Source organism: Pararge aegeria, chromosome 3 (assembly GCF_905163445.1).
Source record: "Pararge aegeria chromosome 3, ilParAegt1.1, whole genome shotgun sequence".
NCBI classification, from domain to species: domain Eukaryota; kingdom Metazoa; phylum Arthropoda; class Insecta; order Lepidoptera; family Nymphalidae; genus Pararge; species Pararge aegeria.
The window spans coordinates 14,775,071-14,788,093 of NC_053182.1; the positions used below are offsets into that span (position 1 = coordinate 14,775,071).

At 34.5% G+C, this 13,023-nt stretch overlaps 1 protein-coding gene across 1 annotated transcript; it reads left to right on the forward strand.

Moving 5' to 3' along the window:
- Positions 1–8,814: 8,814 nt before the first annotated feature.
- Positions 8,815–12,396, forward strand: LOC120637052 (uricase). Its single transcript, XM_039908649.1, has 5 exons — positions 8,815–8,906; positions 9,207–9,715; positions 9,803–9,926; positions 10,008–10,194; positions 11,126–12,396. The coding sequence occupies exons 1-5, from the start codon at positions 8,884–8,886 to the stop codon at positions 11,297–11,299; spliced, it is 1,017 nt and encodes a 338-aa protein (XP_039764583.1). The 5' UTR covers positions 8,815–8,883; the 3' UTR covers positions 11,300–12,396.
- Positions 12,397–13,023: the final 627 nt, after the last annotated feature.

A 13,023-nucleotide genomic window follows, 5' to 3' on the forward strand; every position in this document is an offset into this window, starting at 1 on the left:
TTATACAACGATTAACACGAGAGATTCACATAAACGCGCGAGCCCGTGGTATCAGCCGTTGCAGACGTGCGCGGCGCTCGCGGTTGCGTACAAACGTCACGCCGACGTTACAAGCGACCGTGCCGTCAGCTGTGGGGAGCCGGCGAGCGTCGCGTCACGGTTCCGCCCGCCCTCGCGCTTGCGCACTTCAGTTTCAGCACCAATATAGAGTTGCATCGTTCGTATCGAACATCGATACCCTCGACTGAAATAAAATTTTCTCGTCCGCGTTTATTAGGCTTTTAAATATAGGATGGAAGCAGGTGATACTTTTCGGAAATCCATGATATATAAAAAAATCTTAACAATTATTCATTGTAAAGTCAACATCTCCTGAGGATGCCCCGGTTTGAAGTGAAACGTGCGTCGAAGGTACATTGCCGAAGATCTGTGGTGTGGAGTATAAGGATTGAAGAAATTATAAATTACACCTGTATGGTGTGTGATTCTCCTGATTTTCGCGGGTTAAAGCAAATTAAGCTTGATTTCATGGTATATTAGGCTGTTTACAAATCTCGTGGTAACCGTTTTTCTCCTAAGGATAAAAAGTAGCCTGTGTTACTCCTCGCCCTTATAACTAACTCTATGCCAATAATCAAGTTGATCGGTTGCCAAATTAGGGCTTGAAGGAAGGACAAACAAACAAACACACTTTCACATTTATAATATTGAGTTAAGATATTCGTTATGATTATCAATTTAATGCGCTACATGCTTACAACATGTATGTCAGACGTATTTGAAAAAGATAAGACTTTTAACTCTAAGAATATAGCTTAAAATTACATTTCTCATTTACACGCACACTTATACTTTTGTTATTATTTTAGAATATTTTCAGTAGGTCTAAATTACTGTTTAGGTCCGTAGGACGGCTACAGGACTCTTAAGGCCACAGGCCTAGTAAGAATGCCCAAGCACTCCTGTTGACTTCAAATTTTAGGACCGTTCCCCTTGTAACCTTTTATAAGGAGTTTGTAAATGGTTTATTCACTCTTTGGTCAATGCACATATTAGCTTCTTAGTTATATTTAATAATTAAAATGGCTTAAATAAAAAAAAAAAAACAGTCTTATGATCTGATATCGGTAGCATATAAATACATATCACATATTTCTAAACCACGATAGACACTTATCTTCTAAACTGATGATAATGAATGATACATCTGAAAGTAGAGCTTTCCATTTCTAAAAGAAATATTATAAATAGAATATTACTATGACCCCCAGCACTGTTATTATAATTTAGTCCAGAAATTTCAGTACAAGATCCCTTATATCATTGTATATGATTGTTGATGGCTTAGACTTTTTTAGACGTTGTAATTGTACCTACTTAAATGGTAGCCGAGACTTCTTAAAATAAATGAATTAAACAATATATTTTTTTTAATTTTATGTAGATCGGGTGCACTCGTTCTCTTGTTATATACACCTTAAACTTGGAATAATGTTAGGTTTAGCTTTCCTAAAATACACATTATTTTAGTCGGTATTGTCTGCTATAAAAATGTAGACAGTTGAAATAATCAATAATAACTTTGAACATTATGTAATAACTTTGAATTAATTTAAAGGATGCTTCAGTGTATGAACGGTATCGATATTTTTTGAAATGGTGCATGAAATCACTAGTGCCGCCCGCCTCAGTCCATACGACCCCGTTATGTGATTTCGCAACTGTATGCCATTTTACTTCCTTGTCCGATGTTATTCAACGAATCTAGTAGCGAATATTGAGCGAAATTTTATCACTCCGCTGACAATAATTAAAGCGTTTTAATTACGATGTTGATAATGATGAATTGGATTTTCCAATTTCAGAAACTGTGGTAAAGATCATCTTAAAATGCAACAGTGAATGACTTTTTAACTATGTTAAAGTTTATCATCATCATTACTGCTTCAACCGACCTAACTGGAGTGTGACCTTACCTACAATTTTATGAGAGAAATTCTCAACGATTCAATCATTCGACACTATTTTCGTATTGGTTATGTTCATACTTAGGCTTTCTTGTTCATCAGGTCATTAAGCATTATTAAGAGTCAACATCTTCAAGAGTCTCTGCCATAACGCCATTGGCGAACAATATTTGAGTGATGAACTCGTCGTTTACGTCAATGCCAAATCATTTTCAACCCAGAAGCTTAAATACGTCTTTAATCGCACGTCTCATCTCCTTATTACACAGCTCCGCTCGCTGAGATAAAAGACTCGTAGTCCCATACTTTTTTTTAAAAAGTGTTATAGTATAGTATCGGCAACAAACAGAATAAACTCGCAGGGCATGTAAAGAACACGTTTTACATAGTGCCACTATGTGCCCATCAACATGAGGCTGATACTGTATATGAACTGACATAGTAGTTTTCTAATACAAACTTAAAAAAAAACTTTGTATCAGTTTATATGGGAAGTACCGGGAATACGCTTAGTGCGTGTTCACATATACGTACGTAACCAGAGGCGACTATAAAGCACGCATGTGCGATTTATACGTGAACATTGTTGTTACGTCACGAGTTTAAATACTCGGTGGCATGAATTTTCACGGTCGCAGTCGCAGACGCTGTCGTGGTCAGGAGACAACGTCAAACAAAGCTCATACATTTCTTTAAAGTCCATCACACAAGACTCTAAAATGTTTTTAAAATAACCACATCGGTACGCATACGTCCGAAAAACTGCTAACAAGATTTTGCTTATAATAAAATATTTTCCTAGTAAGATGTTATAAGGGTCTATTCAGACATATCCTGACCAGAATACGTGCTTTCCTGGCACTCTTCTTCTCAGTCGTTTCAGTCTTGACAGACTGGTCGTGGTCGTCATCTAGGTGTTGTGGCTCGCTTGACAATACTTCGCCACTCTTCTCTAACGGTTGCCTTGCTTGCGCATTCATGTAGAGGAGCCTCGATTGCCTTCACTTAGTCCGTCCATCTCATCGGTGATCTTCCGCGTGCTTCCTGGCACTATATCACCGGAAATTTGAACTTTGATGTCCAGGCGCCCTCACCTGAGCACATAGGTAATATTGTGTTGACTCATATCATGGAAATCGCCAGCATCGTAATCCGTTTTCGATCAGAATTTGCACAGTGTGTAATGTGTATATCATATTGTCCGGGTGGTCAGCCCTTAGATGTATGACAACTGCTGGGCAAAGTTTTCCTGGGATAGGGAGTGGACTTCAGACAACGAATTACTTTTCCGGAGCATAACAGCGTACCTTTATTTTTTTTGATGCGGACAGGTTTGAAGAAATTCCTACAAATTAGATGACAGCTATTTTTGTTTCGTCGCTGACATCACACTGATCTTGATGTGTCTGGATAGGCCTTAGGTCGGTAAAATAGCATAAAAGCTCATAAAATAGTTACGATATCACTATAAATATTGCCAGCCACTCGTCTTTGAATGTAAGAAATTATATTTATGTGACGTGCAATATTGGAACTGGGATGATAAATGTAGCGATCAAAAGTGTGTTGACGAGGTATGCTGAAAGATGAAAATAATGATTCACATGTACATATGTACAACACACACAAAGGTATTGTCTATGATTACGTTACATATCATTGTACATAGATAATGGGTCACGATTCATATTTCTAATTCGAAAGTGTATTTGTTTGTTTTTCTTTCAAATTCAACTTTAAAAAATCTTTCATTAGATGTTCAATAATTTATTCGAATCAACTTTTTACCTAATGTTAAATATTACAGAAACATATAAATTTTATTAAAAATTAAAAAATATTTTATACCTTTGTAGCAATCTTTTTTACTTTTCTGATGTACTCGTATGTGAGGTATGAACTCACTGATAGTTATTGATAAGTATTGGTTTATTTTATATAGTACCTAATGCTTCCCGTAAAGTCCAGTGAAATGGCGCTTCAAGATTGTATAATTTTTTTAATCGTTCTCTCGTTAAATATTTTGTTTTTTTCTCCCTTATGTTTGAGTTAACGTGGTTTCTTTCCTTGAAACATTCCTACTTCTAATATGTAATATAGTGAAGGTAATATTGTTTTTTTTTATAGTACTGGTTATTATGACATTGGGTGTTTTAATGTTTGCAATAACTTAATTGTTTCAGAATATTTAATGGAGGATTTAAGGCAATGGAGTAGATAAAACATATTTATATATATGACTTATATAATTCTTATTTATTTATTTTTAACTCTTTATTTGTACACCACAATGAAGTTAGGAAAAAAAAACAATAGAAATACAAAAGGCGGCCTTATCGCTTAGTAGCGATCTCTGCCAGGCAACCTTTGGATTAGGACAAGATGAGCGAGAGCGGACAGGTGGTGTAAAATTATTATAAACCTACATTCAAACAGCTAAATACAAAAACTCTTCTGCACGTACTACGGTCATTCTTTTGTCTTAGGTCCACAATTTGGGCTGGTGTATTTTTAATTTTCAGGGCAGGACAATATTTTTTCGTTAAGGTATAACCGCTTGAGCGTTACCGACGCAGATACGGACTAATTTGTAAAACCTACAACCTGCTTTTAATTCAAGTTTTTTATGCTTACGAGAACAACAAATCCGGTTGGTTTTTAAATATTAATATAAATTGTACCTAATTTAAAAAGAAATAAATGTTTTATGTGTTGTTTATAGTGATATCGCCAACGAAAATGTGTGTATAAAACGTTAGGGACTATAATATTGGCACGAGCAAAATAATTGTTTTGCTATATGCCTAAACCGCACTCTAAAATTATAATTAAACAAATATTAAGTCTGCCAATCTAAATGATCTAATTAGTACAGATATAGTGACTTATATCTATTATTAAAATAATCAGTATCTATTAATAAGCAAATGAGTTATCAGTATTCGCCATATTAAGTAAATACTCAGGGCCTAGTAATTAAAATAATGCCTTGGCTTCCTCTACTGCGATCACGATTCATTTCTGCATTTAGAAATTTGTAAGCAGCTGAAAAAACAAAGTACCTGGTCTGATAGTCTCTGCTACAGGTAAAGGTTACTATTATTGCGCACTGCGCCGATGACACACTATATAGGGTGCTTCTTATACACCAAACTTCTATAATATTTTAAATTATGAACAGTAGACATAGGACAGATTTACGATCGTTTCCATATTCAATCTATCTATCCGTTGATAATATGATTAGCAAAGTTGTTATTTGATAAAAACTTAATGGATATTTTTTGATACTAAAAACGTTGCTAAATATTTAATCTAAAGTCTAAGGATAGATTGAATATAGAAAATGGACAATAGTTGGTCACTCTTGTACGACGACAAAAAAATTACCGTGTATAGCAAACTTATATTGACCTTAGTGGCGCGCCTGATACGCGTGTGTGAGACAATACATATAACGATCTATGCAATGTTACGAATTATAGCAAACAATAGTCACGTGTCTACGTTTTGTCATCTGTGCGTCATCTATGAATAATACCACAAAATAAAGCCGCGATAGAGTAGTAACTTTTTTTTTAAATGGCTGTGTGCGGTCTTGCCTCTTCATTCTTCATACAGTGAAATTTGAGTTCAGACAATATACTTAGAGAAAAGTACCTTACTTGCCGAAGGAGCGCCGGTAGGCTATTTCGGTATCCTTATCTAAACGATACGATCATAAGTGCTCTAGCTGCCATTACTAAGCCAGCTAAGAAAGAAGCAAGAATCGAGGTAGTAGACCTGATTAATTGACGCTGGTTCCCACGAAGCGTGGATGCTTCTTGTTACTGGGAAGCAGCACAAATATGCTTCTCTAATAGATTTACGTAAAATTTGCCTCGTTGGCAGTGGAGAACCTGGCCCATGGAGTTTAAATGCCAAAGAATTACAACGCGTTTGAAATCTTTATCTTGACACATAAGGGCCGATTTTTTTTTTAGCAAGCGATCAGCCTGGCTGTTCTTTAACGGAAATGCAGCCAGTATTCTTGGCACCATTCCGGAATAGTACGACTGGTACAGTACCTACCGGTAACCTATTAGTAATAAGTTGTATATTAGATATCAATTTCTAAAATATATTTCAAAATAAATATTTATTGTATATAACATAATAATTGAAAAAAAAACGATATTAGGTATTTTTATTTTTTCCCTTTACTTTAGTATTTTGAGATTACTTCCGTAATACAAATTAATAAAGAGACCCATACAAGGTTTGTTCTTGTTTACTGTTAGCAGAATCTATTCGAATAGTCGTGCAGCTCGACTTTTCTTGAGTAGAGTTCTTGTAGCGTAGGACATTTTGTATGATATTGATTTTAATTTTTTTTTAATTCAAAAAATAAACAATGCTTCAAAAAATAAAAAAAACACTATTAAAAATTTATAAGACAAAAACATCCTCCCTCCGCTTGCGGGGCTTTTGAATGCCCAAGCAACCGGCGGTCAGGGCTCCAGAGTGAGGCACCTCCTCACAATACGCGCCGTTTTAAGGACAACTGCCTTCTGTAACCGACCCAACAACCAAGCGAAAGCAATTTAACATGTTGGTCGCGAGAAGACCATGAAGACTGAAATGACGAGCGGTTATCTCGTAAGCAAGGTCCAAGTATTTGGATACATGAACTAAAAAAACCTTTTTTATTAGAACAAGTTAGGTAAAAATAATATTAAAGTAACCTTTAGTTAGGTTTAGAAAGTAGTGCTAAGTATAATACCAAAACTTAAAGAGTGTGGGTCGTACCTACACTCCATACACTACAACTTGTTTCCTATCTCAAATAGTCCCATATATTATATAGGGGACAAGTTATAGTGAATGTACTGTACATACTTAATCGAGCCTAGCTATTTCATCGGAATATAAACCATTAACGATATATTAGTACTTATTCTTGAACTGTATCGATGATAATAATTATTATAAAATTGATAAACTGTGACCCTGTTTGTTACTTTTTTTGGATGAACCACGTCAAAGCGTCTATGTTTTAGGATGATGTGATATTCTGTGATCACGTTAAAATGTACTGAGAATATTGTTTTGCTATATTTTTATCTTATATGTTGACGTTATCGTTTTACGTCTGATTCCTGTTAAAAATTGGAGCACTTGGATGTCGGACTTTTAATCTTTACTATTCTCCGTAATGGATACCTACTAGGTATATTGTTGTTAATTAGAAGAGAGACATTAACTATGCCGTGATACCGGGTGGTGACGCAAGATCAGAATACAATTGTCACCACCGCTCCACTTCCCACTGGTGTTGTACAGGCAACATAGGGAATATAACGGAGAACGTGCTTCTACTTCCATCTTCTGCGATACCAACCCGTCTGCCCAGCGTGGTTATTATTGCGTGGAGTCCAGCAGTGGATTCTTTTAGGCTATAGATAATTAATAAAAAGGTATTCACTGTACAGTAAACTACTTAATTTATCAATTTTGACCAAATTGAGTACTTTAATAAATAAAGAAGTATGAATATAAATCTATATTATATTCATATTTATGTACCACGCATATATTCTAAAATAGAAGAGAGCGTTCTCTAGGCATGTTTCGCTTCAGTAGATGTTTTTCGTCTAGAAAAAAAAAATCATCTTAGAAAATTTGCATGCACAATATAAAAATATTTAAAAATATCACACTTGTTCCACTGGTACTTGTACAGTTGTGATAAATAGATGATAATAACATTTTCATGTTCATATATGTTGTAATTTTAGACTGAATAAAATTTCACGAAGAAAGTATAAAGAAAGAAAAACGAGTAAAAGTTGTTATAAGTTATTTGGTTGATAATTTGCAAAATAATTCGCGGAACTGATGTTGGTGTAGACATTTTCTACAGAACTATTTCTGTACATACAATCTAAGATGCGGAAAAACTCGCGTGCTACAGCTGGTAAGAAATTTTTTTAATCTGTAGCTAGATTAGCTTGGAGGTATTGTTGCTATGATGGTTAAAATATTATAAAATGTGGTTTACCTACCAATTTTTCTTTCCGTTATTTTAACAATTAATTAAAAAAAAATCATGAAACATGTTTATTTACAATACACTCCGATAAGAATATATATTGCTCCGTATTAGATAAATCATATTAAGGGGCTACCATGAAAATTTGAGTTGGATTTATTAATTATTTACATTGTTCAGTTCCCCAATTCGGGGTATAATATTTCTGGAAAAATCTGATATTTTTGTTATCAGAGCATCAGGTAAGGCTCTGTTATTTATCACTAACTCCTCTCTTCTCGTTCAAGCTGGAGGGCTATTGGAACAGCATGGTGGCTCAATGCCCTGATTGGGTTAATAGGCTAGGACGTTAATAGGCTGTTGATGATGATGTTTTGTAGAGTAATGATCATGACAGTTCATTTAAAATTAGCTATTTCAAATCATTACTTTGTTGTTTTTACAGAATCAAAAAAATCCATAACTAACAATTTGCCGTCTCTCGTTTAAAGTGTGTTGTGTCACGCTGTTACATTGTCACGCCATAGTCGTGCGACCTTTGAATAAATCGTAAGAGACAGTGGCGTGCAATTTCCTTCACAGGATTACTATGAAGATTATGACATGTATGTAAATTAGGAAATGGCTAAACTTTTATCCCATCTGTATTAGTTTTAGAAATAAAATCAGATTTCCGGAGACACTGAGCTGCTGCGTCGCCTTAATGTAGACCCCGATAAGGTCCAGTTTGCGCATTAGGCGCGTGCTCGTCAGTGATAATGAGGGTCACAGGGTCCCATTATAAATGAGCTCCTCGCCGGCACTTATGACAGTGTGTTCGCAAGTAAATGAGCCGACGCTGTTTCTTGCACACGTTAAAAATAAAGTAATCAGTTAATTAAAAAAATGCCGTGGACTAGCACGAACAGGTACAATTAATTTATCGAACACAAAAGATATTTTATAGGGTCAATTTCATTTCTATTTGAAGTGATAACTTGATATATTTTACTTTAAACAGTGTCAACATATAGAATCGATTTTGATTTACTTATGGGTCACATTATTTGATTACATTTAAGGGTTTTAAAAATAACCGTTCGAATAGTTACTCAGTGTTTTACCACGCCTTAACATTCGAAAGGTGTTATTAGTTAAAGCTCTATGTAAAGCTTTCAACTTGGTAATAAGATCGTGTAGTTTTTTTAATTGAGTTATTTAAATTACAGAATTTATGCGAAACCCTCGAACACGAGTTCAGGTGAAGGAGCCCCGATTCCTTTGACGAACACTCCTAAAGCGGCGGCAACAGCAGCTGCAGACACGGGTGGTCGCTTTGAACTAAGCGATCATGGATATGGGAAGGGTTCAGTGAAACTATTGCACGTCTACCGTGATGGAGAGTACCACGTTATCCGAGAATTCGAAGTGTCAACAGAACTAAAGCTGAGCAGTGAATCGGCATACGTGATCGGCGACAATAAAGAAGTAGTCGCCACAGACTCGCAGAAGAACACAGTCTACTTACTGGCCAAGAAATACGGTATTAAGACTCCAGAAGAATTTGGTGCGGTTGTAGTGAATCATTTCCTATATACGTATAGGCAAGTTTTAGAAGCAAAGTGTCACATAATTGAGTATCCCTGGGAAAGGTTACAGGCTGGCGTACCTCATAATCATGCTTTTGTTTTCGCGCCGACTGCAACAAGGTGGTGCGAAGTATCTCAAGTTAGACATGGTGAATAATTTTGATTAATATTCCACGAGTTGTTTACTCAGTTTTTTTTATAATATGCAATGTTAAATCTATGAATCCTTTTTACAGAGGCAGTCCTGGTAAAATCAGGTCTGAGTGGTTTAAGAGTTCTGAAGACAACGCAATCGGCGTTCGTCGATTTTGTACAAGATGAATACACAACGTTAGCAGATTCCCCAGAAAGAATATTCAGGTAATTTTTATTATTTTAATAAATAGCAGAATTATTATTTTAATCTATGGATTATTTATATAATCAGCGTTCTTTTTTTAGTACAATAGTTGAAGCAGAATGGTCGTACGACAATATGAAATCAGCGGACTTTGACAATGCCTGGTTGACTGTCAAAGATGCCATCCTTGAGAAATTCGCCGGCCCTCCAGACACCGGTGTTTATTCACCATCTGTACAACACACACTATATCAGGCAGAAAAAACAGTTCTAGAAAAAGTGGCTGAGGTAAGCTTTGAAGAATACAACTAACTTAGTACCGAACGTAAACTTTCGGAGGTTAGGTTAGAGTAAATTTTTCGCTCGTACGGTTGGAGAAACTACAAAGAGGCAATATAGATTATAGGTATTAAAAATTTGATTTAGAAGTAGATAAGTAATAAAACTTTTGATAAAAATATATAAATAGTTTATTATAATGCGGAAGCGGTGTAAAAAGACTTCTGAGCGGAAAGAGGTCTGCCCACACAGTTTCCTTGATTTGTTTTTGAAGATTTTTGAACTATAAATTATATTGACCAATGTAGTCATAAATTTTATGAATTAAAAGGATTTATAAAAGATAATAATTAAATAAAGTTCAAAAAGTTAATAAAGACATAACGTAAAAACATGAATACTTTATTGTATGTATCAACTACAAAGAATGTTTTCAAAGTAACTTTCGTATTTAGCTTGAATGACGTTTAACCCTTCATATAAAATAACGTACTGCATAAGTAATACATGGGTATACGTTATTTAGTTACAGAGCTTTACATTCTATAAGTAGAGCATAAATGCAAACAAAAGATTAAAGTAACATCTTACCGTTCCTCGACTAATTTTAGATACAATCATTAAAGTTGTTTACCTTCTCCGGAGTAAACCTAAATTTAGTCCTCAATATTAGAGATACAAAGGCGCACACCCTTCGTAGTTGCCGGGTCACGTGATACGCGTTCACGAGTCTCTGTCTTGGTCAAAGTTTATCAGCGAATAGCTATTCCAAAGTAACCGTCATATGCCATTTTCGTGTATCAGCTGAACTCGATATCGTTTCGACTATAAACAGAATTAAACTTTGGCACCCGATAATAAGTTACAGTTTCTATTGATACAAAAACATTGAAATAGTAGTTTGAATTTCGCATTAACATTATAACCTTTTTGCTTGCAGATATCGTGGATCCGCATGACAATGCCGAACAAACATTACCTCAACATCGATGTTTCCAAGTTCCCCGCGAATGTGACGAAAGGAGATCCCCGCCATTACATCTACCAACCCATAGACAAGCCAGCAGGTCTCATTTATGCGCAACTTCGCAGGAGACCAAAGAGCCACTTGTGACCTTCAGTCATCTAGGATTTTTCATAAGACTTACTTAGGCCATAACTTATTGCGTTTTAAGAATAATACGATTTGTAAGTGAAAATTGCTTCTTTTATTTTAATGTTCGGTAGCGAATAGTGATTGAATTTAGTTTCACACTATACGAGCTATATCAGAACTGTGCAACTGACAAAAACGTTTGGTTTTTTGAATTAAGAAGATTCTACAAATATTTTTAATTTTACTCTATATTGCATACGTCACTCGAAATTAATAATCACTCTTGAAGTCCACAGATTAAAGAATACTTTTAGTAATGAACATTATTAACAGTGAGAAAGGTTAACGTTATTAAATATTATCTTCGATGTTGAAGAATAGATAGTTTATTATTAAATTCAGGCGTATGAATATATATCAGGTGCAGCAATTTTCATGAATGCGATTAGACATATAGAGATTAGGGTGTGTGAATGTCCCGCGAAGGGTGGAAATGTTCGACTTATTTTCACGTGTATTTCAGTTGAGTATTGTATCAATGCGAAGGTGTTTTGTCTTGTGTGAACAATAATAAATTCCCTTATAATAAGGGCAATGAAACCGTTAATAAAGCTTAATCAATAATATTATACAAATATTTGTATTTAAGTTAAGGTTTCTGATATATATGTAAAGCTACTGTTGTTGTAATAAATGTAAATAAAATGAAACAACAATATTCACTAAAGGCTGATTTTTCAATAGTTCTATAACCTGAGGGGAAAAATGGCCAGATTTGAAATATAACCATTATCACAGCATTATATTAATTTCATAGTTAAAGATTATTTAACGATGGAAAATCAGGCCTAAATAATATATACAAATAGTCTAGTCAATCACAAAATAGCGTACTATTAAAAAGTATCTAGATAAACTTAAGTTTATATATATATAAGGGCAGATTTTTCAATCCTTAGATACGCCCACTGAGTAATAAAAAAAAACAATTTGATCCTCAAGTTTAATATTTGGCGATCAAATCGACCCTTAATATGACAATTTGTATCACAGAATGATCTAAAGCTTGTTAATGTTTATTTTACTGTTGTAATAAATGTCATTGAACTATAACAGTATGTGTTAATTTTTTTCAAACAAGTGACATTTGTGCAAACCTCCGAAAAAGAGACCTCAACCAAAGCGTGAAAGTTGGAGTCAAATCAAATCTTAGAATTTTTAATTCCCAGTAATTCATTGCCAACACATAACACCACCACTAAGACATCAAGTCTGAGCTTCGTAATATATTTCTATAAATTAGAACAACATGGTATTCATTAAGTAAATCGTAAGTATGAAAACTAAATAGTAGTCAAAATATTTATGGTTTATGGTTTTAACAACAAACAAGAGCTTGGTGCCAATGTGTTCCAAGCTTACAAATAAATGAATGAATAAACAAAAATGAACTTAACCTTTAGAGTCATTGAAGATAATCTTAACAGTGAATTATGACGTAAAACTCACGCTGCAGCTAAAAAGATTGCAGCAATGTTTACGTCGTTTGATCAGTTCTAAGTGACAAGGGCAGAACACTTATATAAATCAATATTAAATAAATATAAATTATAATACGCTTTACTTCGTTACAACAATAATGTTTTGGCACATAGAAGTTCCACTTATTTATTTATAATCAACATTCGAAACCAATTGCAATTTCAGTCAACATGATAAGTTAATTTAATCAATTCTGAAGT